This window comes from Taeniopygia guttata, chromosome 5 (genome assembly GCF_048771995.1).
Source record: "Taeniopygia guttata chromosome 5, bTaeGut7.mat, whole genome shotgun sequence".
Classification (NCBI taxonomy): Eukaryota; Metazoa; Chordata; class Aves; order Passeriformes; family Estrildidae; genus Taeniopygia; species Taeniopygia guttata.
In genome coordinates, this window is record NC_133030.1 from 18720623 (window position 1) to 18747345 (window position 26723).

Sequence of the window (26723 nt, forward strand, 5' to 3'; positions counted from 1 at the left end):
GACCAAAACAAACCCCTGCTGTGTACCCACTGTGCTCCAGCCCAGAAGCCAGGCTCCAGCTGCTCCCATAAAGCACCTTCCAACTCGCCCAAAGCGCTGCTGGCAGAGACAGCCCCAGCATCCTGCCAGAACAGCCCAGGAGCTTGTTACACAGAGCAGAGCCATGTCCCACCTACCTGGTTAATGAGTCCTCCAGACACACTATTGCTCCGCTGCATCGTCTATCAACACCTTCTTGTACTGGCCGTGGCCTGTTGCAACAAATTTATACTTTTTGCCAGAAGGAGCGGGCTGAACAGGAGAGAAAGGAAGAGCCAAAGTCAGCATTTTTCTCTGTTAAATAGGCAGTCAAAAACCAAGTAACTGAAGCCAGAGGAGCACATGATACAGTTGCCTTTAATCCTAGAGGGCTTGGAGACAGCCCATTTTGTAATGCCTTCTTGCCCCCTTCACACAAACTCTCTGCACAGATCCATCACCACCTTCTATAAGCATAAGGTAACACAAAAGAACAGGATATGAAAGAGGAAAGTGGATGCTATGTAGGCATTGTGAGGGAGGGCTCATCTAAGAGCCCAGACCCCCAAGCCAGGGTTGTTTTTATCCATGGCAAGAGACTCTGGGATTTACTGGCAGTTTCAACACAGGAACTGACAAGATACTTTCATCTTCCTCTCCCAGCCTAGACAGTTTGAGCAGTAGCTACTTGCTGCATTTTAGAAGACATTTCCACAAACATTCCCACAAAACCCCAGATCCATCTGCAAGTGATACTGTCTTAGGTTCAGTTCCACTTAGTTTTGCACATTTTGTTTACTCTCAGTGCCAAAAACCATAACAAGAGCAAAATTGCTCAAATTTACAGTTCCATTTGAGCCTAGATGGCTGGAACTCCCAGCTCATGGGCTGAGAACAACATGCTATTCAAGAGACCTTTCAGAATTACTGGATATAAAAGTATTTTTGCCCCCATTTTCACTAGAGCTGAGCCAATAGCAATTCACTGTCAGGAAGAGCTCTTAAGCATGTAATTGCATTGATAGATACAGGCAGCCCTTGTCCCTACAGAATATTGTCTTCTCAATACTTCCAACACAGCTCTGTTCTTTGTCAGCAGCTCAAGTGCCCCCACACTCACAGACACCAACTCACCTTGATACTGCTCTCAGGTTTGGGATTCCCCTTCTGTTCCCAAAGGCTTCTTTTACTGACAATGTCTCCAGCCACGATATCCTGAGAAAATGATGATTTCATTACACTTCACTGCTCATGCTGCTGAACACGTCTTTGTTCACATCCATTTCCAACCCACACATCTGACCTCCGTTTTTTATTTATAATATCACATCTGACCTACAACAGCTGCTGCTAAAACCCATGACTGTGAAAATGTCTTCCTGTTCCCGGTAAATCCTATGTTTTCCTATCACTCTTCCACAACAGTCTGAATTAGCTCCAAGATGTTTATTTTCTCAAGTTCATTAACTATTTAGGACATGTAAACATCAAGGCTTCTCTACCCAAAAGAATTCTGCTCTCATAAACAGACTTGCAGCCAACATATTACAGAACCAGCCTCACCCACAACAGCCAGAAAGTGAAATCACTGAGAGCAATACATAATGCTCTCTGCATTTTCCAAGTTTATAAGATTTATCACCTTAGTACTAGATGCAACTTCATGCTTGACAACTGGAGTTCAGCCCTAGCCCCTGTAGGAAACACATGCATTCTCCCCACCAGCTGATTTTATTCCCATTTCAAATCAGAGCTTCAACCAGCAACACAGAGGTTTTCCTGCATGTACCACCAAGGAACAATTGGGGATCTTGTCAGAAAAATTGAATCTCCAAGGTGCAAAGCCTTACAACAGGATGGAAGACCTCTAATATCGATGCCTTTGGAGCTTTTACGCCCCACAAACAAGATGTACCAACAGGATGAACAAGGACAATGCACATTGTGGCCAGGGACCAGTCTCTGCCTCTGGTACAAGCAAGGCAAGTCCTCCAAGGGCTGTACCTTACAGGCCGAGGGTTTCACTGCAGACTGAGCTGTCACCTCCCCAGTTTCCCAGAGGCTTTTTGTGCTGGCTACCATCATGCTCGTGGTGGGAAGGTCAAGAGAGGGCTGCCGGACAGGTTTTGAAGCCTTTGTAGAGGTCTGGAAAATAAATGGAGACAGTTTGCCATCAGAGTGTGCCTCTTGGTTATGTTTAACCCCAGAAGGTCCTTCAAGATAAGGGGGTGTAAAAGGAGACTTGTAGAGCCCTACTAGTTCCTGTCAGATACTCCCACTCTTTAAGCAGAGAAGATGAAAAAAACAAGCACAGGACAGCTTGCTAAAAAAACCTACTTTGTGCTGTGGCGGGACATACAGACAGGAGCAAGGAGTGCTCCCATCCAACGGAGGACAATTTAGCTGTCATCTCACAGATGGTAAGGCTGGGAGGCATGGTGGGGGAAGCAACACCAGCAAAGAGGGTTCCTGGGAGGGTGGGGGCAGAGACAACACAGCAACCCACCTCAATAGCCTGTGTGTACTGCTCCAGCCTGTCATCAATCTTCGACACAGGGAGAGGAGGCTGACTCTTCTTTATGCTGTTGCTGCAGAAGAAGAGAGGAGGATTAAGGTGTTCCCCAGTGCCTCAGGCAGAAGAGAGGACTTTGTGAGCCACAGGCAGCCTGTCACTCCTGCCCTTCCCCACAGCAGGACCTGCTGACCACCTCCCTTTGCAGGAAGTGACCTGCTTTACCCTGAGGCAAACCCCAGAAATACCTTTTCTGTATTGAGCGGTTCAGCGACTCAGTTCTGTCCGTGATCTAAAGGGGAGAAAGAAGACAGATACTACTTTTGTCCAGGGACCTCAGACGGATGCAGGTCACATTAGCTGACCATTTCTTGGCCCTCATCTCTCACCCATATTTTGGTTAGAAATGACTCACTCAGCCCCCATGTTCCCCTACAGATCAGATCAGTGAGCATTCCCTTTCCTCCTTCTTCCCAAGCAGGGGAAGAGAATACCAACCAATTTCAGGGGCAAAGCAACCATGTGTAAATTGACTGACAGCTGAAACACCAACAAAGACCATTTTTTCTACTGCCTCTGGTGAAGGAGAAGGTCTCTCTCAGACCTTTGGTTTCCTAGCCAGACACAAAAAAGGGAAATGGCAAGAACAGAAAGACAAGGGGGAAAACTAGAGGCCACATCTTGCAGAAGAGAAGCCAAGCATGGGAGCAGCACAGGCATGAGTTAGGTCAACTTATCCACACCAGAGAAGCATATAGACAGGGCAAATTGGCACATGGAGCCACCTGTGAGGCAGCTCTTCATGCCAAGCCATCAGGAAAAGGAGTTTTGCACAAGAGGCTCCTGTGCAATAACTCCTTGGCCAAGACAGGAAGGCAAGCAAACACTTCACAACCACTGCAGGAAAGGAAAGCTGAAATGTTGCTAAACCTTGTGACTCTTTCATGCCCCAGAAAACAAGCACACAGAGAGAAAAATCACCTTGAAGCCAAAGAGGGGGCTTTCTTAACACCAGCTCCCACAGAGTCAAGGAGCAGCAACCAAGTAAAAAGGAGCCTTCTGCCCCTGTAAAACTGCTGCCTGTGCCACAGGAAACATCACCTACCAAGTCAGCAGATAAAAAACACCACTAAATGATCCTTTAAGATGCTTTCAGGATGCTGGTGCTAAATTTTAGCTAAACAGAAGACAGTGTCACATAGAGGACACATTTCCCAGCTGTGCCCAGGAGCACGAGGCCCATTAGAGAACAAGCAAACAGTGCAACCCCGGCTAATAGAGATGACCTGGGGAGAGCCACTCTGCAGGGTCCCCCCACAGCAGCAGGACAGAAGCCCATCAGCCAGCTCTGTCTGCAGGGCAGGCTGTCTGCCTGCTGTCAGTTCACTCCTTTGCTTGCTGCTGCAGGAGCTGCTGCTTGCCTCTGCCATGACTTCAGAGATTTCACTTTGCTCACTGAAGGACAGGCTGGTACCTGACAGGGCACAGCACCAACCTGAAAGGGCAATCTGGTAGATCTTTGCCTCAGTTTCCCAAACACCAGCACATGTCAATAGGAAAAAGCCTTGCCAACCCTTTCCAGGGAGATGGTGTGCAGGTGCAAACCACGCACAGGCATTTCTGAAAGGTTATCAGCAAGCATCAGGTTAAACACAGAGGGGCCTAGAAAAAGCTGTAAGTGACAATGTAGCTCAGTGTGACAGTCTGGGTAGGAGCAAACTTTCACTGTGCTATTTGGAGACCACCTCCCCCCATCCCTGGCATTTCCTTGCAGTGAGAATTGTGCATTTCCCTGGTCCCAAGCACTTTCTGAAGGCCAGAAGAAACCACAGTTGCTCATTCAGCCAGCCTCACAACTCAGGACTCACAAGCAGCCTGTGACAAAACAGGACTGGTACAAAACCTGCCCCCCTATTTCAGCCCTAAGGCACACTGGCCCTCTGAACCCCAAACACCCACCACCCTACAACCCAACATCAGCCTGCTCCAAGTGTGTACCCAGCCTCCACCAGCCACATCTGGCAGGGGCACACAGCACTGACTGCAGAGGCTTTTGCCTTCCGACTACAAGCAGGGCTTCTGCTGAGCTTCCTAAGCCAAAACACCTTCTTGGTGGCCAACATGCTTAGTTCTCAGTGTTCACAGAGCCCTGCTAGCTGAGGTGTAAAGATCATCCTTCCTTTGGAAAGATTCCAAGCTCAGATTTTTCCTGGGCAGCTTTGCATCCAGCTTGGTGTGTGGGGTGAGCTCTGACATCACCATTACAAAACAGAGGGACTGCATTTCTAAACCTTTCCCCGGGCTCATCCTAGCAGCAGCAGTTAAGCTGAGGTCAAGAAGCTATGTGTGTTTTGGGGTTGTAAAGACAGAAGGTGCAGCACATAAAAGTTGCTGAAAGCATTTTCCACATTTTCCCACCAGTCCCACTTCAGGAATATGCTTTGGCTACCCCCTCCACTTTTCAAACCTGGCATTAGCACCCAGCCTGCATCCACACCCACTCTGTCTCCCCTCTTTTGTTTTGACTATAAAATGGATTCTCCACTAAAAGCAAGAATCAGATAGCTGTAGATGATGAAACCTTCCTCTTGCCATCTATTTACTGATGCAAAAGAAAGTACTTATACAATCATTCCCACTCAGGAAATATTGAGAAAGCCAAACATAGCACAAAACTAGACTCAGAAAAAAAAAAAGCAAAGGTAGTTCTAATAGCAGATTAACAGGCTGCACAGACTCCTCACTATCTCTCTCACTGCTACAATCAAAAAGGTTGGGGCTTACAAAGACAGAAAAAAACATTCAGTACAGAAACACTTATCTGTATCTATTGTATTCAAAAGCACACACACAGAACTGAGGATTTGTAGGAAATGCAATGCAAGTCATAAGATGCAATTCAGGTGGTGTTAATCATGGGAGTTTAACAAGAACATCAATGCAAACAGATGCGATTGGGAAGGACACAATGCTTCAGAGATCAGAAATCCTCATTTGTTTAAACAACCTCAGTCACACACTTTGTTCTAATTAAGAGGGAAATGCCACTGTTTCAGTGGGTTTTTTTTTTCCTTTGGAAGGGAAATTTCATTAAGTTATTGAGAATTTTGTTAAAGACTACACAAGTTGAAAGCCCAGGTATCTCAGTATCACAATATTCCCTGGAGCCCTCAATGAACTCTAGACTTTGAGGGTGACTGCTACAGCCTCCAACAGCTCAAGCAGGCAAAGTAGGAGGGGAGAGGATACCAGCCATGAAAGACGAGGCAAATTGCTCATGTGGTTTGTCTCACTTGTAGCAGGACAGATAACGGGTTTCACACCCCACATTGCTGCAAGCCCTGGGCAATCCTTCCCCATCATCAGCTGGGTCCTCTGTTGTGACAGCTGCCATGCATCCAGCAGGGCCCTGGAGCACAAACCTTTGTGGTGCACACTGCAGTGTGGTCAGAGGAGCACAGCTCCTCCTCTTCCAGGCTGCCAAGGCTTGGGGCCTTCTGGCGTTTCTCTGGTGTCTCTTCTTCCTTCTCGCCATCATTTCGTCTTCTCTTCTTTTCCTGAGTGCAGAAAAAGAACAAGCCAGGAAGTGAGTTGGTCAAACTGCTTATTATGCAACAAAAGTGATTTTTCCCATCTCCCAGGCTTCCTGCTTTACACTAAATAAACACAAAGGCACAGAAACTTTGCATTAACATTATCTAATTTGGAAACATTCAGGAAGAAGCTCATATGTCATTTGGAAGGGAGGGCAGAAATCAGAAACTTTGCAGGTTCAGGATTCCCAAATGGTATGAAAAGGGGTTCTTGCATCAGTTATAAAGATCCTTGCCACAGCTGAGATAGGAAAGCATTAATTTCTCATTTAGAGGCCAAAAGGAGAGAGAGAAACAGTTCAAATGCAAAAATCTTACTAGCCCCAGACAGTCAAAATCCATTTATGACAAATGATATTTGAAGCTCAGCCCCCTGACTTGCACACCACTTGAATTCCAGCTTTGTCTCTCTCTCCCCCTCCCCTTAATCAGGAATTATCAGAACAAAAAAAAAAAAAAAAACCAAAACCACTCAGCTGGGAGCAATGCAAGGCTAAGAGATCTATCAAGACAAAGTACTCCAAAGGTGTGATAAAGGCTGGGGAGAGAAAAACAAGCAGTATGATTTAGATTTGAGTTCTCCTGTAAAGCTACTCACTGCCCACAAAGCCACAGGAGAAATAACACTTTCTTCTCAGCATGACAGGGACATGGCAAAGCCACCACAAACTCTGGGAGCAAACACACGCCCCTCACACACAAAAGGGCAGGGCTGTCTGCAGTGACCACAAGAAGGCACAGCACACAGGCAAAAGTGGCACCAGCCCAGGTTATGCCATGAAAGCACAGCTGATGTCTGTGTGGGCTCAGCTTCCAGCAGCAGTGGTGAGCCAGGACATGGGAGAGCAGCCCCCAGCATCAGCTCTCCCATCAGTCCTCTGGAAAGAAGGTCAGCTCCTCCTGATCCCACCTCTTGCTCAGCTTGTTCCTCTTCCTCACGTTCTTGAGCCTCTTGCTCCTCCTGGCACAGCCTCTCTTCTTCTCTGATAACCATATTCTCCCCTGGGCTTTCCTGATCCAGCTGGATCTGCTCCAGTTTGACTTCAGCTTCTCTCACACCACTGTCCTCTTCTTCGTAGGACTGCCTTGGAGACCTAGAGATGGGGGAGAGATCAAAGAATAAGAGCACAGTTATGAGCCTACAGACACCATGATGTACCTCACACCTCTAGAAATCCAATTTTATCACTTCCCCAAGCCTACAGCATGCTGGGTATTCCACACCAGGGCTCACAGCCAGTTCCAGGCGCTCAGATGTAACAGCAGTCACATCTCACTCCCCCCCACTGCAAGTGTCCAAGGCTCAGCTCAGCTAAGAGCTGTGGCAGAGCTGAAGGGATCTGCACATTACCAGCATCATGATGGGCAAAACCCACAGGAAAGCAGAGAAGAGCCCTCTGCTCAAACCTCTGGCAGGGAGGACACTGCTGCCACGATGCAGTGCTGGCCCAATTCCTTGCCTAGCTACAGCTAAAATTCCAGGTGCACCAGCACACCCTGCAAAGATAGTTCAAACACAAATCTGATGCTGCCCCCATGGCTCCCAGCATTAATTCAACATGGGGCACCAAACAGCCCTTCTCTGCCTAAACTCATCTTCCACATTAACAGAGTCTCTTGCTGCAGGAGAGCCCAACCAACAGCACATGAGTATGGTTCTCAGGCTGAAGCTGAACTCTAGGGAAAGGCTGCAGAGCCACTTTCCCAGAATCATTCCATGGGCAAAGCACAGTGCTTCACAAGCAATGCTGCGTTGACACTTGGTCCCAAGCCTCAGCTCTGCCACTGGAAAAAATTACACCTCCACTCACATCACTCATCTCATATCCCAGCAAAACAAAGAAGCTCCAAAGCAGATGGGGTCACCCCTGGCCTAGGGGTTTAAAAACCACAATGGGTTTGGTCTAAGAGAATTGCTCCAGGTCTCCAAGGCTGCAAGAGGAGACCCAGGAGTATGTTTATGCAATCAGCTTTGCAAGAGCAGAGCAGCCCATGCCTTTGGGCACAGGGATACTGGGAGTATATAACCCCAGAACTCTGAGTGGCTCACAGCCACACACCAAGCTGTTATTGCCATCTTACTTTCCCCAGCCAAAAGAGCTTTCTCCTCCCACCCAGTTCTTAGAAAATCGCCTGGCTTGAGAGAGCAGGGCTAGAGAGCTGGCTAGCAGGCAGCTGCCAAAGGGCAAGGCTGACTCACTGCTCCTCCCTCAACAGGCAGCACCAAAACACAAAAACAAGTTCCAACAAGACCTTTCCACCCACCTCTCTGCTGCTGGGAAGGCAGCTCACAGGTCAGCCCCCATCCAGCCCTCCACATTGACTACGTGGGAAAAAGATGATGCATATGCTGGCTTGCTTGACTTGTTTCCCATCATCCTCTCACCAAGAGCAAACAGGCTCTGAAGGCCCAGGAAGCTAGCAGCTCTCCACCAGGATGTCAGCAATATCTCAAGTACAAGCTCATATTAAAAAAAAAGGCCAGCAAACAGAGTGCAGCCCATAGGATGCCATTCACATCACAGCAATGCTGCATGGGAGGCAGCTAGGCTGGCACAGCTTCACCTTCTTACACACAGCTGATAGCATGGATCTCCTACCTCAAAGAGGAGAACCAGGACTAAAAAGAAAACATGCCTTAGCACCAAGGCCCTCAGGGGATGCAGGATCTGGTTTAATTCCATCCAACAGAGAGCAGCTGTCTCCATCCACTCTTTCACCACTTAAACCCCAGGATTTGCTCCATCTTCAGTTAAACAGGAGTGAAGGGACTTGGGAAAGCCTGACCACAGCACTGCTTGTCCCAGCACGGGGCACCACAGGCAGACACACAACCTACCTGTGCTCACAGCACACTCCAAGCTCGCCCTTCGGATGAAGCAGGTCCCAGGAGCTGCTGCAAGGACCTTACAGAGCACAGCCCCTGCTGTGAGGGCAAGTCCAGCCTTTGCAAAAAGCCTGCCCCCAGCAAGCCCAAAGAGTCTGAACTCCTTCAGCTGCCTCTCCCAACCAGCCCTTAGCCAAACAGCCTCCACCTCCTGCTTTTAAAGTACCACCTCTCACTGATGGGCTTCACCTGCCATGAACACCACCCTCTCTTCCCACTACAGGAGAAACACAAGCATCACATAAAAACCCAACTAGAAATACCTGGGGAGAATAGTGTTAATTCCAACTAATTCTCTTTTGAAGGCCAAGGAGGGAAAAGCAGTGGCCTTTCTTTCCAGAAAAGCTCTTTGCAAGGGGGGCTGGAAAAAGAGGCAGCAAACCAAAAAGCACATGATTTCTAATTGCTCCCACAGATGTTATAATTACATTGTGCTGGGCCTTGGAGGTGCTTGAGAAGAGTTTGTGAGGTCAGGGCTGCAAAGGTACAGCTTGCAACATGTTTTAGCCACAACATTTGGAGAAAAGTAACAAAACTTTGAGCTCATTTTTATTTATTCAGCAGTAAATATCAATCTTAAGTGTTTTTTCAGTCACAGTATAGTTTGGGTTGGAAAGAACTTTTAAAGGTCATCTAGTCCAATCTCTCTGAAATAAGCAGGAACCTTTTCAGTCAGATCAGGTTTCTCAGAGCCCTATCCAACCTGACCTTGAATGTTTCCAGGGAAGGGGCATCTACCATCTCTCTGTGCAAAGAATTCTTCATTGTAAAGAAGAGGCTGCGTCAAAAATTCCCTACAAAATCAAGCTGCCAAGAGAGCTGAGTCACAGAGTTCATGTGCAGGTAGATAGTATCCAAGGGAAGTGGTTAAGGCAGGAGTTTGGTTCAGTTCTGTAAGGGAGGAGTGATGGGAGGGCTCTCAGGGCTCTTTGCTGCCTCTTTTTCCCTCCTCAGAGAGGAGTCAGGCACAAGGTGGGCTGGGGCCGTAACACCCACTATGCTGACATGAGCCAGGAAGCAGCAATAACTTAGAACAGCTTTTTAGGCTGGCCTGGATTATGTTAGAGACCATTTCAACCCCTGCAGCAGCTCAGGTGGCTTAAATCTGCTGTTGTCACTCCTCCAAACCCAGGAGTCCTGGCAGGCTGCCACTGCTTGGAGCACAAAGCTCAATCCAAACATCCCCAAAGCTTGGGGCTGTCCCTGGGCCATTCCTCCCTGCTAGCCCAAATGGCAGGCAGAGAGCATCTGTCCCAGCAGTGTGGGCCTGTTCTGTCCTGCTGATGCTCCAGACTCTGGCCTCCTTCTTACACATGCCAGACTTGACCTGGGCTTGGTCACCACTCCTCAGGGACAGTCCTTTTGCTGGGGACATGGGTACCCCTCCCCTTGGTTCATCTGTGTCCTACCCACCTCTGCTTGCGCTGCTCGAGCTTCTGGGACCAGTCACTGAACCCCTCATCTTCCTCCAGCTCCGAAGTCCCAGATGGCTTGAAGTCATAGCTGAAACACAGCAAGAAGGAAAATTAGCATGAGAGGTATGCAAAAAGGACTAAATCTGGCCTGAAAGACCCACAGACTGACACAGTCCTTCTCCTTTCAGTTATTCCATTTATTCTTCTCTGGGTGAGCTGTACTGTTGAAGACAGCTGTGGGAAAATCATTGCAGTATCTGTGTCCCTGGCCACAAATGTGTGCTCAGGCTGACAGAAAAGCTCCCAGGGAGCAAGGGACACTGGCTGAATGCTGTCAGAAAACTGGCTGCTTCCCTGTGTCCCTCTGCAAACCCAATCCAAGGAGAAGCACAAAGCCAGCACAGCCCCATCATCACCACTTCAGCTGATGTGCATCCCTCTGGCTCCCAAGAACAATCCTGTCTTTCCTGCAAACCCTCTGTCCTCCTGACTATTTTGGTTTTCTTTAGTGGGGATAAGGGAGAACAGGAGGTTCACTCTGTCCCTTTGGAACAAGGAAATGCAAGGGTGGGTTTGAACTAAGGGGAGTGACATGGACAGGACGAGTCCCAGCGTGGGAAGAGCCACAGGAAGGAGGGGGCAGGATTTACACAAGAGAGAATGAAGCTTTTCAGAAGATTAATAGCCAGGGCTGACCCTGGCTGCATGAGCGAGTCCAGGTGGCTGTCAGCAGCTGTAAACAAAACCAGGGAATGGCCAAAGAAGAAACATCCTTGTGGTTGAGCCTGGCCCAGCAAGCTTTGGCATCATGGAGCAGGGAGCAAAACCCTTCATTTTAAGAGTCGTCCTTGTCATTGCCCTCTTAAGCACTCAATTAAATTTGGGCTATGCCAATGGTCCTGTGGGGCCAGCAGCATGGCTGTGCCCATGCCAACGGGACTGGAGCCTGCAAGCTGGGTCACTGGGGCTGCTGCACACTGCTCTGGGCCTGAGGCTGCTCACAGCACCAACCAGAAAAGCAGAGTCAGAGATCTCATCTGCTGTTTTAAATACCTTTCCAAATTATTTCCTAGCCCCTACATGAAGGGCACATTTGGAAAAGCTAATGACTATTATTACTTTCCAGACCTTCTCCTTGCAGACTGAAGCAGCTCTGTCTGCAGAATATCACTGTGTGTATTTCCACAAAACTTTGTGAAGGTGTTTTGCAATGCTATTAAAAAAAAAAAAAACTGAATTATTTTGGAAGTATCTTGGCAAAAATAATCTTTTAATTAAAAAAAAAAAAAAAAAAAGGTTTTCATAAATAACTTATGCTTTTTTCCCAGTAAAATGAAGATGTTGCTTCTCTGTGACTATAACTCCAAATCCTGCCACTACTTTTCCATTGTTTTCAATAGATTTAGAAATAAGTTGAACACATAAATAGTGGTAAGACTGAGTACTTTGAGACAAGAATTTGGCAATTTAGAGTGCAGACTAGTTTTTCTGCTAGCCCCAGTGCTGCACAGCATCTGGACTGCTGAACCATGGAAATGGGGAAGCTGCAGTAGGATGTGGTGTGGGATGCTGGGGATGTCATCCTATCCCTTCTCCAGGTGTTTCCTCTCTGACAGCAGAGAGCTCAGCACCTCCATAAATGCCCCCTGAGCTATTTCCATGTAGGACTTTGCCCCATTAAAGCACAAAGTTAATTTTAACCCTTGGAGCTGTAAACTGCACCAGCTCAGGTGCTGCTTCATGCTTCCCACTGCCAAGGAAGGAATGGGAAGCCCATCCAGGATAGGTGATTGCTTGTACTGTGATCTGCCTGGGATTGTGCATCACCTCCTCAGGCACGTATCAGGAAACTCCATTACTTTTAGTGTAGGATGACTCCCAAGTTGAAATTTAACCAAGCACTAAAATTACAGGCAATGGGGACTCCCTACCAGAGCCCAGCCTGACCCAAGTTGTCCCAGTATAAACTCTCAGGGCAGTAAAACCCCCAGCCTCCATCCAAGACAACTACCAAAGCAGGACTTGTGGGGTTCCCTGCCCAAAGAAGAAAGCACACTATTTGCTAGTGTGTGCTAAATCCCCCAGCCCAAACCTATCAGAGAACTTCCCCATCTTCCCCAAACCACCCCAAACAACGGGGACACACACTCAGTGGCCGCAGGAGGGGTTTGCTGCAAGGAAAACGTGTGTTGCTGAAGGATTTGTCCACGGGTATCTTACTGGTTTTCCTGTGCCAGGGCCGCGCTCTCCGAGCAGGGGATGGTGCCATTCAGGCCCTCTTCTGCCTGGGAGCGCAGCTGCTTCTCCCGCTCCCGCCGCCGCCGCTCTCGCGCCGCCTCCTCCTCATCCTCCACGCTCCACTGTGCTGTCAGCCTGCCAAGCCAGAGGGACAACCCATCTTTAATGCCATCAGGCAGGCCTGTGAAACCTGGTAACAGTACTCTGAGGTGTCTGTGCTCCCTCCAGCAAGCAGGAGCCTTCTGCAGAGGAGTGCTCCCACCATGAGCGGTGATGCTCCAAGCGGCATCCTTACCTCCATCAGCACAGCTTCCAGTGGGACTGACTGATGGGCAAGGACAAGGTGGGACACAGGGACTGAGAGAGGGGTGCAGGAGAGCCTGCAAGTCTCTAGAAGGAAGATACGGTACATATCCTCTTCCCACCTGCCTGTGGGCTGAAGCCCACTGGACAGCACCATTCCCTGCAAAAACAGCTTTGCATCCCCGCTTTGGAAGGATTTGTAAATGGTCCTGCAATGCTGCAAGGTGTCTGAAGGGTTTGTAAAGGGTCTTGCAGTGCTGCAAGATATCCAACACCCTCATCTCAAGCTTTGGCCCACAGAGGGCAAGATCTGTACCCTGGGGATGAGTTTCCTTAGGCAGCTGAGCTGCTCCTGCCTGACCAGGAACCAAAGAAACAGTGGTCAATGGCAGCACCTATGTCCTGCCCTGCTCTGCCCTGCCTGGCTTCCTGTCAACCCTGCATGTGGGAATCCAGGGCTTCCCTCTGGCTCCCCTGGAGGGCCTGGGACCCTGGCAGGGGGTCAGGAGCCCCTCTGTACAGAGCCCCGAGAGACACTGTCTCTGATCTCTGTCCATGGAAAAGAGTTTTCAACCTTACAGGATGAATCACAAGCTCTGAGTGTTTGATATGAGTAATAATTAAGTGTAGCATGGGTGCAAAAGTAAAATTTTAGGTCTCTAGATTAGGGGTTCAGAAGGGACAAGATGGAGGAAATTGGGTGTGTCTCGTCCTTTTCTCCTTCTTCATGCCCTCCATGTTTCACTGTAGTGTTGGCATTTTTCTGTTGGTTCAGGCTGGGGACACACTGTTCAACGTAGGTGACAGATATTGGCACATTATTGTAAATACAGCACAGGTAGTTTCTGGTATTTAATGTTTGTAACATCCCACTGGAGGCAGAGCCCCACACGCTGCCCTGCAGGACAGACCTGCGGCAGGGCAGCAGAACATGTTAGAGATAAGCAAGAATAAACAACCTTGAAAACCAGCACAGACGAATTATGGCTTCTTCTTTGGCAGCGGGGCAGAAAGACAGAGACTTTCTACAATCTCAGAATCATCAATACCCACAAATTCCAACACCTGCGGAGAAGAAAACTCTGCCCTGGCTTCCCCCAGACATCTCAGCTGCTGGACAATAATGCCTCTGTGAGCAGAACAGCCTCTTGCACCCCCAAGGAATTGATAAGGCAGGTGCCACATTCCTTCTCTGGTGATAACACCACTCCAGTCGCTCCCCACGTAGGATCAGCTCCTGCTCCACTGGCAGCAGCAGCTGAGATCCAGGCAGAAAGGGATGTGCCATGGGGTGGCCACCAGTCACCCAAAGGGCCTGTGATGGCAGCTGGAGCTGGGCAGGTCTGATTGTGGTACGCAGGGCTGATGCTGGTGCAGATGCCTCCTCACCCCACTTACCCCTGGCTCAGCCAGGTCCAAAGCAGACATAAAATCTGTTTCCCCTGGCATTTTCAAGCCTGTTTACAGAAATGTCTTTCAGGAAGGCACACACATGGGAGCTGGGAAGTCCATCTCCCACCAGCAGCAGGACCCAGACCAATCTGCAGTTCACCACCTCAGGCACACCCTGAGGACCACAGTCCTCTTAGGATGAACCTGCTCAATGGGAGATACAGTGCAGCATTATTCAGATTGGAACAAAGAGCCAGTGGAAAGGGAAATGGGGGGAAAAAACCAAACAGAAATGCCTTAGTTGAGACGTGTTTCAGCACGGTTTGAGTGAATGAGGGGCAGGTTTCAGCTGGCCCCAGGAGTGCCACTCTGCCAGCCTGCCCAGCTTTGCCCTCAGTCTGGACTATGAAGCATGTGAGAGAGCCTCACTTCACCATGGGTCTCACCAAAAAGCTGGTTTTTTTAGAAGTTCAGGGCAGATACCTCCCTATCCCAGCAATGAGGGAGGAAAAAAGACCATTGGGATTAACTGATGAAAAACGTAGCCTTTCGAATTACACTGTGAACCCAGTTACCCTTTCCAGGAAAGACTCACTCCTAGCCTATTTTACTCTGCAGTGTGAGCAGGACTGTTGAGCTTAGCCCCAGTAGCATCCCTTTGCACAGTGATCCCACCACCACCCTGTCAGGAAGCTGGGGATGACTCCAAATCACTGCCCTCCCAAATTCCCACCTGCCCAAGGCAGCAAAGCCAGGTTGTGAGCCCATGAAGAAAGGTTGCCCATGCCTGCTGTGCCCACAGAGCAGCAGGGAACAAAGCAGACCCCAGGACTAGCCCAAGAGAACGCTCCACTGGTGTGCAGTTACTGCCTGCCTCATTTTGGGTGGGGTCCTTCTGCAAGCACCAAATTCAGCTCTTTCCCTTTTTACCCCTTCGTCACCCCTTGCCAACTGGGTCTCCATGAGGAACAAAGCAGACCCAGACCCGAGCCTGAGCTCCCCTCCTCCCTTCCCTACTCATCCCACACTCCTATTTATTATTTTTCCTCAGGTTCCCATAGAAACCCTTGTCTGTGGACCTGGCAGGAAGCCATCATGTTGTTGTTTTTTTTTTTTTTTTTAATATATAAATGAAGTCATTCATTAAACTCTGCCATGATCTCCCTCCCTTGTGCGACAGCTCCAGATAGCCTCCAATTTGGAAAGGCTCTTAACCCCCTCTCGCCCATATCGCCCCGGTTATGAGAAGCAAAGTCCATGTTTTTGCCAGAAAAAGTTAGATTTTGATTAAAATCTTTCACTCCTTCCTCCAGTTCCTTGGGAAGCTGCTGCAGAGGTGGTGCTCCACCAACACCCCCAGCTTGGCCAGGGTGCTCTGGAGGGCAGGGGGGGGGTCTCTTCTGAACCACATGAGCTTTCCACACTGTGAGAGCAACACTGGTTGGCAGCCCTCTCCCTTTCCCAGTTGGATGTGACTAACTCTCTCCCCATGACCTCACCGGCTCGCTATTCTGTCCCTGCATCCTTCGAACAGGCTGAGGACAGAGCCGGGGGCGACCGTTCTGGGGAGAAGGATTTTTCTGCAAAAGCAGAGAAATAACTTTCCCAGCTCCCCTAGCCTCAGAGCAATCCAGCTTTGCCCCAGAGCAATCCCAGCTTCCAGGTTGCCTGTGATGGGATGTGCCTTAGACACTCTGCACATCCTGGGGGGGCTGTGATGCTGGGAGCACCATGACTCTGCTCAGCAAAAAGGGATGCAGATGAAGCCCCCACAGATTCAAACATACCAACACACTCCAGCAAACACCTAAACTGAATATATTTTCTGATTCTGAGCTCTCTGTCATGTTCAAACAGGCTGGTAGGGGAGTGAGGTTTAATAAGTGATGTGTTGGGGTTCAGTAATCACACTGACAAGCAGAGGAAAAAGGATGATTACTTTTGGACTGACCTAGCAGCACAAATATTTGTCTTTAGTGAAAAACAAACAAAACAAAATTAAGCAAAAAAACACAAGCAAATGAGAAACTAAGCCTTGCCAAAGTGCTTGTGTTTGGGTCAGCTACAGGGGTTTGTTGGACCCGAGACAAAATGTGCCATTTCAATTTGGACAAGCACAAGTGTGAGCAGGGGGTCAGCTGTTAAATTGCCTTTTGAAGCAAAAAGGTGGAAAGATTTAATTTCCAAATGGTTCCATTTACTAAAACGGGGCCATGGTCTCCCATTTGCTCTAATTGTTCACAACCGCATTCAGTAACTCAACGTGCTCAGCCCACAGTGGTATTTCACAACCGTCTTTCCCAATCCTAGAAATAATTACCCAGTGCTTCAGGATCAGGCTGATCCCACGTATCTTCTCCTCCAGCCAGCACTGCCCCAGATTCGTCCCAGGCTGTGGAAGTTTGGGGAAAAAGCAGATTCACAGCTGCCAGTGGGACCAAGAGTTCTCAACTTCATTTCACCCATCACAGGATGGGGAAATGGAAAGCAAGACTTGAAGCTTGAGGAGCTGCAAGATGAGCTACAGCATGCTACACTCCTGAACCCAGCCACCTGCCTTTATAAAATCCCCCCCCCCCGAGGGATTGTCATGCAATGTGAAAGGAAACTCACCCCCTTAAACAGAATTTAGTATGACTGGAGAAGGGAGGAGAAGAGGCAGAGAGACCTCAGCGGCCCAAGGAGCCGAGGGGTGTGGCAAGATTTGCTCCTGCAAAAGCTCATCACAGGGCCGGGTTATTTCTCTTACACAGTCCCTACATCTCTGCCAACAGCTTTTGGATGTCTTGGTTGAGCCAAACACACTTGGTGGAATGGGCATCTCCCTTCCTGAGGACATCCTGCAGGCGTAAGGATGAGCTGAAAGCACCCTGGTTCAGCCATGTCCACAGAGACACCGCCTGCCAAGCATTGGGGATGCTTCGATTTCTGCTCTGACAGGGCCAGCTGCCTGTTTCAGATCCAGCTCTTGACCTCACCTCCCTCTGGACCCCCAGCCAAGGGAGGGGCTTTATTTCTGTTTGCACTACAGAACACCTCTTCCTGCAGCACAGCACTACAGGCACCCACACTCTGCCACAGGTCCACAAACACCCGCTCCAGACAAGCCAGCATGGCTGGGAAGGTCACGTTTCCTTTGGGCAATTCCTCACTGGCACTTGAGGAGATTTTAATATTCAGGCAAGGGAAATTTCTGGCAGCAGATGAGCTGTGTTTAAGGGAAACTCTGCAGACTCAAGGAGTCTTTTGCATGGTTGACAGCTCAAAGGAAGCTTTGCTGGCCCAAACCCAACCTTCAGCACTAAAGCTAATTCCAGAAAGGAAAATCAAATGCCTCCCAGAGGCTTTGGGCTTTTGCAGACCAGAAAACTCAGGAACACTCTACCAACACACTGGACATTCCTGTCTCCTGAGCTCACCGGGGTAGCAGGCCAGGAGTGTGTTGGCTTTGGTTGCCGCCTCTGTTGGGTAGGTTGTCCCCACAAAGCCTGGCACAAGAGGGAAGAAGTTTTCGGAACAGGATTTAGGACGAGCCAGGTGCAACCCCAGAAGATACATTACCCCTTCACCTGTGAAAAACCCAAGGTCCACCACAGCTGGAAATATCTCCTGGGAGCCAAGGGGCTGCACGAATTAGAGAAGAACTGGGAAGGGCAGCCATCCCACCTCCACTCTGTTGAGGTTTGGGGAAAGGGAGATGCCAGAAACCAGTGCAAGGGACCTGCCCCTTCTATGCAATCCACTGCAGCCTGCATTGCCCTGTCACAGTGCCACATACAACACCAGTGCAGAATATGGCCTAGGACCATCAACAAGTTCATCTGCTGCTGAGCAGAGCTGCCAGGCTTTATTTTATATTACATTTATCACACATTTACAAAATCTGCTGCTGGCAGGAGATGTGCAGCTCACCCTGTCACACGACAGGGAAGAGGACATCCTCTGAAGACTACAATTCTCTCACCCACTTGACCTTCTGCCAATAAATTAATCACTTATTAGTGACATATAATGGCTCTGTGTGACTGAGTCAAGTATGCTGAAATACACAGATAATGCTTCCACTCATGTCATTCAGGACCACTGGTGTCAGGCCACCACAGGAGTCACGGGTTCCCATGCCTTAGGAGTAACGTGGCTGGACAGCAAAGATTACAGCTGGGTCATCATCCCACTGCATAAGGAACAGGGTGAGGATAGCAGAACAATACAGGGAGACTGAGAAAAGAAATAAAATCAAGAATTATTATGTCACATCCTGAAGTTTATTTCAGCCTTGCCTCAAGAGAGTTATTCTAGCTCTGAAACAGCAGCGTGTCAGTCAAAGGCAGCCAGAGATACTCCAAAAGCCTCTCCCTCCCATACATTCATGTAATTCCTCAGCTGCATTGCTCCGTTCAGAGTCCACGCTACAGAGTTTGAACAAAAAGGGGGGCAGGGGGAGAGGAAAAAAATGCATCTATGTGCTTCACCCTCACCCTTTTTCTCATACCAAGCTTCCCCACCCTGCACGTAGCTGTGCAGTCGCCCCATTTCTCCTATAAATCACGGGTCACCTTCAGGATGTGAACAGCAGGATGGAGCTGCTTCACACCCAGGAGTGGCCACAGAGCCCATCCCCACCTCCTGCTAGAACTGGGGCTGTGGAAAGGCACAGCACATACCGGGGGATGAGGACACACCCAAGGCAGCTGAACATAATATGATACATCCTAAACTTTCATCAAGCAGAATAGAAGGAAAACCACATTTAGCATCGCAGAGACCTACCTCCCTTTTAAAAATAAAAACAACTCTTCTTTTTTTAAACAGATCTTGGATTTCCTCCATACAAGCACATCCCTTTTTTGCCCTGAGAAGGATGTGCAGATGTACAGCCACGCATCACATGTGCCACGTATAAAACTCTGCCTACTTTAGCCTTCATTAAATCCCCTGTAAAGATTGACCTGTCACTGTAGCATGACAAGCAGGGAAAGCCCCAGGATGGTAATTTACTGCTTCCACAAGCAAAACAAGACACACTTGAGAAAGCTGGTGGCAAATGGCAGGAGCAGACCCTGGAGATGAAAGCAGGGCTGGTCCTTCATCGTGAGCTTCATCTGTCCCCTCCTGCCACTTGCAGGGCTGTGCCTCCAACAAGGTGCATGGAATGTTCCACGCTTCCAGACACCATAGGTGATGCACAACCACTCACAGAGGCATGAGGCAACCAGTGGGAACAACTGCTTCTTTTTATTATTATTGATTTTAATCACAGCAGACAGGATCCAAACGAATCGCCTCCGACATGATGAATTGCACCCTCAGGACCGTGGGTCCTTAGCACAGATAGGCTGGTACAATAATGTATCAACATCACCGGCCAGGAATTTGGCAGGGAGGAGGAAAGGGCTGGAGCCTGAGCCCTCCCAGCACTGCATTCAGGAGGTGTGAGAAATCGGTGCTGGGTACGACCTCGAACCATGGCCCTTTCTCACGGTCTCTCCATCTCAGCCCTAAGGTTCAAGGAATTGGAGAGTTTTTCTAGAGGGCAGGAAGTCTGGGCTCTGTTTTTGCAAGGGAGAAGCACGTCAGAGGAGAAAATAGACTTGCCAAAGAGATGCAGACTGTCTTACCCAGCTTTTTATTTTATTTTTCTCCTCCTTAAGAGGGAAGCAAGACTCCACAGCCTCCCTGCCTTGGCTACAGTCAGCCAGCATCCTTCTTGATACACTCCTGCTGGAAAACAAGTCTGAGCCTCGAAAGGTGAGCAATTGCCTTATCCCCGCTTCAAGCCGGGATTAAGAGCGAGATGGTGTTTTTTTTAATTTTTAATTTTTAATTAAGAGAGATTATCAGCGTGGTGGTTTTTACAGCCCAGCTGGCCTGGCCCTCACTTTGGAGCCCTGGGGGCCAGGCGGTCCCCCAGCAGCAGGAGGGAGTTCCTGCCTGAGGGCTGGCAGGAGCCGTGAGAACGCTGCTCCCTCCGCTCTCCTCCTGCATGGCCATGGCTGAGAGCTGTGCTGCAGCAGGAACTGGAGTCAGCAGCAAGCCCTCGCTCCCTGCTGTGCCAGGGCAGAGCCTCTTCATGGGGAAAAGAGTCTGCCCCAAAATACTGATCCCAAAATCCTGTGCTTGAGGGCATGGCACCCCAGCTTCTTGCTGGAACACTTGGCAGCCACAGCTGCCCTTTGCCCACCATAGAGCTGAGGGACAGTGCTGATGCTGTTTGATGCTCCATGGAAAGAGTTGGAAATGCAGGGAGAAAGAGAAATAAAAAAACCCCCTGGAATATGTCTGAAAATCAAACACTATCCCAGCTGCAAAGTGTCAGGCCTCATCTTCTCCAACCAGTGCCCTTCTGTATGAACCACACTCAGATACACATGGTGGTCCTTCTCCACACCATCAGAGGATGTCAATAACCTGTGGTTGCAGTCCTGATGGGCCCAATGTCTCATACAGCTTCCCAAAATTTCCATGGGCTCAAAGTTCAGGGCCTGAACATCCAATTGCTTGAGAACAGGTAAAAATCTGGGTCAGGCCAGGCTAAAGGCAAACAAAACCCATGCACTGGTTTCTGGGAAAGGTATGGGGTAGGTGGAATTCTGACAAAACAAACCCCAGGGCTGGAAAAAATCTGGGAATGGATCCACAGAGTACTCAGAGGGGACAGATGAGCTGTTTCAACTGGAGAGAAAGGATGAGCTGTTATCCTTGGGGTGAAAGCTGAGGGTGGGCAACCCACAAGACACCCAGGGAGGAACTTACCCACCACACACTGGCTTAGTCCTTACCCTCACCCTGCCCCACAGCTCAGCTGGGCTGCAAATCCCCAGCTTCCTCCTGGGTTGCAGAATATGGTGGCATCACTCTGCAGGCAGCTGGCACCACAGAAGGCACCCTGGGATGTGGAAATCCCCCAGGCATGCCATCAGTCAGGCCCAAAGGGCTCTCCTGGATGCTCCTCCCTGCCAGCAGCCTCTGCTCATGTCTCCCTTTCCATCCACCCTCTGTTTGTGGGGTCCACAAAGGCGCCCATCTGTTCTGCCCTGGCCACAGCTATGGGGCACAGGGGGATTAAAAAAAAAGAAATCCACTAATAAAAACAGCAAAATAGGGAAGATTCAATAAGGGAAGCACCATTGGCTCCTCATGACACATTGAGGTAGCATTGCAAAGCATGAATCACACTGATGAAGGCCCTGTGTCCCCATGTCCCCATGCAGGTATCCCTCCCTCCTCTTCCCACACAACAGCTCTGCTACTGGCTCGTTCCTACACATTTCAGTTTCCCCATCTTCCCCTAAAGAGCTGCCCCACTTCTTCACAGCAAGAATTCCTTTCTCCCTACACCTATCTAGGAGCCAGGGAGTTGAAGCAAAGTGGTGCTGCAATAGCCCCTGGAGGCAGCAGCTATCTCCCAGGCAACAAACTGTGCCCAAACCATGTCCTGGCATCAACCACACGCTCCCCCACCCCACAAGAAATGTTCTTCCCCTTCAAAGCACCATACAGCCCTCTCAAGTGCTTCAAGCTCCTTGTTCCCAGCTCAACACTCAGGAGGTCAAGACAAAAATACTGGAGTAGCATCTTCCCTGCTGAGACACATCCTGGCAAGCTTCAGGAAACATCAAATGCAGGCAGAAAGGAAGGCATCCCACAGAGCTGGGCAGAGCCCCCATATCCTGATCAAACTGAATATTACACCCATGACACACAGTTCAGGGAATTTTAAAGCTACCCCTAGTGCTGAGAAACTCTAAGCATCAGCAAGAGCATTGCTTGAAAATGCAGTAACGTGTTGTAAGGGCCCTGCAGGTGCCTCAGGGGTGCTGGAGGTGGCAAACACCTCATCATATATAGCAGGCCAAAACACAGCACTGTGCAAGATCTATTTCAGATCTCACATTCTGGCTTCCCATGTTAATGGCTCCACAGAAGATAACAAAGCAAAAATCCCATCCTACAGAGTAAATAATTAGCTCTATCCCATGGTCTAATTTTCTGACTTGTTTTCATCCCCTGAGCTTTTTCATCCTCAAGATTCAGCCCCCTTTTCCCACAGGATTATTTGTATTTCAAACTCCGTGGCATTGCAGAGACACACAATTAGAGACACTGGTTTATCTGTTGCTCGTGCAGCAGCCATGCTCTGGAGCCCCTGTTCTGGACCAGGTCCCCGTTGTGCTGGGAAGCAAAGGGGTGTTGTAGCGTGTAAGAACACTGTCCTTTCTCCCCAAGAACAAATCACAGCTTGCTTCCTAGTGGCACCCCAGATTCAGCTACATGCCAGATAAAAGAGACAAGAGCAGCAGTGCTTCCACTCACATCCATATGCCCACACACAACACCCCAGGGCAGCACGTCCCAGCCAGGCACCATAGCCCAGCGTGGGGACACCACTGCAGCAAGCCACCACAGCACCCAGTGTGAGCAGAGCCAGGCAGGAGGCCCAACAATCCAGTTCCAAGGAGCAGCACAGCTGCTTTACAGAGATGCCGATTTGTAGGTCAATTAAACAGCCATATTCTTTTGTGAAACACTTCAGGCTCGATAAATAGAGGGAGAGTAAAATTCCAGCAGGAGCAGATAATGAACTGAATGAATCGACATGACAGGTGCTGGATCCCTATCTTATTTATAGGAATTCATTAGAAGGATAAGGAGAAAGAGATCGTGATAACAAGATAAAGTGGCTCGTGTTTGGAGAGGACTTTAAAAAAATACAAAGCCTTGTGGGCGTGTGGGGGATCATCGCTGTAAGCTTGCTACAAAGGGAGAAATATTTCCCCAGTGATATCCTGATAGAGAAACTATGCTGGACAAGGGGAGTGCCTGGGCACACGGGCCAAAGCAGGGAAGGTAGATAGCCCTGCAATTGCCCATTCTTCTCATACCTTTCCCAGGCAATTACTCAGCCCCCCGTGCTCTGCAGTTGCAAGGCCTAACCCTGGGCTCTTTTCAGCCTCCAGCTTTTCACATGCCAGTGGAAGGTCCCTGCCTGCACCTTCTGCAAAGCCACTGAGGAAGAAGGAGGGCTAATTTTTCCAGCCCACCTCCCGGCTGGGCAGAGGTGAAAGATGTTTCTGTGAGTACTGGCTCAGTGCTTCAGCCTCCAGGTGTCTCCAACGTGTCCTAGTGATCCCAAGCACACCAAACCACTCCGGAGCACTGCGTGCAATAAGCCTGTCAGCAGTCAATGGAAAAGACATTTCATGCAATTCTGACTCCTGGGACTGATATTCAGGTGATGCTTCACCCATGGGTCCCTTTGTCTAAAATGCTGGGGTTTTGTATCAAGCACAAGGCAGGATGCTTAAAGCATTGAGACTCAGCTCTTCAACCCAAAATCCACAAGCCTTACACTGATTTCAGCTCAGGAACCCTTAACCCAGCTGTTGGACAGCTGGCAAGCAGCTCCTGTAGCTGAGCAATGCTCAGAGAAGGTAATTCCCTGGTTATCCCCGCTGTTGCCCTGCAGCAGGAGCAGCCAGGTAAATCCTGACACCACACTGATATCCCCAGTGCTCATGAATATGCCTCTGAGCAGCTGTTTTCACTGTGTGCTCCAGCTCCCCAAAGCACTCAGACACACCAGAATAGCCCAGGCCCTGCACAGTGTAACCACTCTGTGGCAGTCACCTTGGGACAGAAAAAAGCAGAGCACAGCAATCTTGACAGCAACTTATCTTCAAGCCAGGAGCCTCGAGCCATTCACTAAGGAAGCTCCTTCCTGCAGCCAAGGTGGCAGGACTTGCAGAGCCAGCCCCACAGCTGATCCCAGGAACTCCAGGAGAACAATACAGCTGCAAAATAGGCTACGGAGCATATGGAGCAGACCCTGCCTGTTCCACTGTTAAATCCTGTGAGCATAAGTGAGGCTTTTTGTGTGCAAACCATGGAAATCCCTCACACCCTGCTCCACTCCTCATCTGTTAAGCAGGAATGGAAAACACAGCCACAAAGCTAAACCACAATCAGGTTAAGTGTAATAACCCCACTCAGGAAACATGTCACCTTGTAAAAAAGTCCCTTTGAGTCTCTGGGACACCAAAAGTCCCTTATCCAAAGCAGGAGGAATTTGGAGATGTCACTCAGGACAGGAAAACACCCCTGGTTTAGGCTGTGCTGAGGACAGTTCTTTGGACACCCCTTTTCTCTGCATGAAGCACATGTGCTTCCCCTTGCTCCCCCCCATCTGTCACCCTGCAAAATAAATTGCTACCCAGCTGTAAGCAGGCAATTCCCACCCCAGTTCATTTGCCTGGCCCTCCTCAATACCAGCTGGTCCCAAATCTGAGCTCCTTTTAGACTTCTGCACAGCCACAGAGGTTTCCCTACCCCTCACAAGCTGCTGACAAAGCCCTGCTCTGAAACAGGGATGTGTAACTCAGATCCCAGTCCCCCTGGGCCGAGACCAGGGAATGGGTCCAACAGGCCAAACAAAAGATGCACGGAGAGGAGTCAGCTTCTCCTGCCCATTTTCCACCCCAGGGGCCTGTGCAACCAGTGGGAGCTTTCTGCCAACTTCCCTGGGTCCAGAAGGGCAGAAAGTGGCAAGGACTGGATGGGCTGTAGGCACCCATTTACCTTCCAAGGCAAGAAACTTATTGAGAGATGAGGTTTGGAGGCTGCATTACAAATGAAAGACATCCCAAACTGACTGGAAGATGCATGGTGAAATAAACCCCATCAGGACGTCCTCCACATCTCAGCTGGAGACCAGCAGGTACAGAGAGCACAAGGGAGCCAAAGGCACCCAGGATGCAGAATGTGAGTCCAGCACTGCCTAATTCCACCTCTCACCCATCCATCTGCTCAACCAAATATGAAAAGGTGAGAAGTGCCTCTCTTCAGCCGGGTCAGGGCCATCAGCATGGCACACCACCATCATCCAGAGATGGATCCCAGAGACCCATGGAGGGAAGCAGCAATTCCAGCTCCCAGGGAAGAGCACGGTGACCGCATGGCAGGGAATCTCAAAGCCAGCAGACAATGTAGCCGTCCTCCCGGGCTCAGCGCCGGCTGACAAACGGGAATAAGCCTAACTGAGCCATCCACCTCCCTGCCCTGGCAATTATACTCGGAGAGAAAGCTTCAAAGCACTATTGTGATCAATTAAATCGTAAAAAGAGCAGTGTCAGCTTGCAGCCCTGGGAGGATCCAGCCCTTTACTGATCTCTGAATTAAAAACGCGCATCACAGCGTGCACAACGTACAGTCCCTGCGGAGAAAAATAGAAAAACCCTTTTTCTAGGCAGAAGCGTTCAGCACTCAGGAGACACAAAAAGCCACGTACTGAGACATCCCTTGCAGGGAGAGGGGAAAGCAGCGGCTCAGGTGAGCGTCACAGTACAGTTGTGCTCAGTTATTTCAGTTGGGAGCTCCTGGAAAAGCCATCAGTAAGTTCAAATCTGCTTTTCTCATACAGCTTTAGGGGAGGAGAGGGAGGTTTATCTATTATCCTTCCTTCCAATGCACGGGGGTAAGGACGAAATTCCGCCGATTTAAAGGGACACGACGACACGCGCTCCCTTTCCCCCCGCCGCGGGCACATCCATCGGGAGCGGGGAGCGGGCCCCGCGGGCAGGTGGGCGCTCACCTGATGAGGTTCTGCAGGCCCTGCTTGCTGGAGTTCCTCCTCAGGATCGCGCTGCTCATGGTGGCCGAGCCGCGCCGGGCAGGGTCCCGCTGCCGCCCCCTCCCTCCCTCCCCAGCGCCGCAGGCAGCCGCCCGGCACTGCGCGCTCCCGCGGCCCCCTCTCCGCCTTCAGGAAGTTCTGCAGCTGGTTTCCTTTTGTTTCTGCTAGCCCCCCCTCTGCTCCACACCCCCGGCTCGTCTCCTCCACCTCCACCTCCTCCTCCTCCCCCTCTGCCTCGTGGAAGTGTCACGGGAGGATCTCTGGGGGCCCCCCAGCACAAAGCCCGGCGCTCCCCTCTCCCCTGCCAGGGGGAATCTCTCCTGCCTTTAACTCTCCTCTCCCTCCTTCATCTTCTCCAGCCCCCTCCTCTCCCCCGCCCTTTTTTTTTTTTTTCCCCTCTCCCGCTCTTTTTTTCCCACCTTTACTACCGTTTTTCTAATTACACAAAGCAACTAGGGAGCAGGCATCCAGGTTGGCAACTTGCACTCGATGGGCTATAAATCACTGCTGCTCCATTCACAGCAGAAGTCTTGCATGAAGGGCTCACCTCCAAACAGTCCCTGCACGTCGAAAGGTGAGCCAAGAGTCAGATTAACACGAAAGGGGCTTAGCACTGGGAAATGCCACACCAGAGGAAAACGTTCTCCTGGGATGGAGACAGCAGCAAGATTTTGGGGGAAGCCACAGAGCTGCAGCCCCTGCTTCTACTCTCAAACATTGCCCCCTCACCAAGTCACCC

General features: G+C 49.9%; 1 protein-coding gene across 4 annotated transcripts in view; it reads right to left on the reverse strand.

Moving 5' to 3' along the window:
- Positions 1-26723, reverse strand: part of LSP1 (lymphocyte specific protein 1) — a 49127-nt gene that overhangs the window by 10911 nt on the left and 11493 nt on the right. Inside the window, exons 1-10 of one of the 4 annotated variants that reach the window (XM_030273989.4) lie at positions 25946-26125; positions 12646-12798; positions 10424-10513; positions 7034-7217; positions 5953-6087; positions 2779-2822; positions 2525-2606; positions 2023-2163; positions 1153-1233; positions 177-291 (exon numbers count right to left, since the gene is read on the reverse strand). In XM_030273989.4, coding sequence (XP_030129849.4) covers positions 202-291; positions 1153-1233; positions 2023-2163; positions 2525-2606; positions 2779-2822; positions 5953-6087; positions 7034-7217; positions 10424-10513; positions 12646-12798; positions 25946-26004 — 1059 coding nt within the window. In that variant the 5' untranslated portion in view covers positions 26005-26125 and the 3' untranslated portion in view covers positions 177-201. Of the gene's footprint in view, positions 1-176; positions 292-1152; positions 1234-2022; positions 2164-2524; positions 2607-2778; positions 2823-5952; positions 6088-7033; positions 7218-10423; positions 10514-12645; positions 12799-25945; positions 26126-26723 lie in introns of those variants that run through there. The other 3 variants (XM_041716528.2, XM_030273988.4, XM_030273987.4) reach the window with 3 other exon arrangements.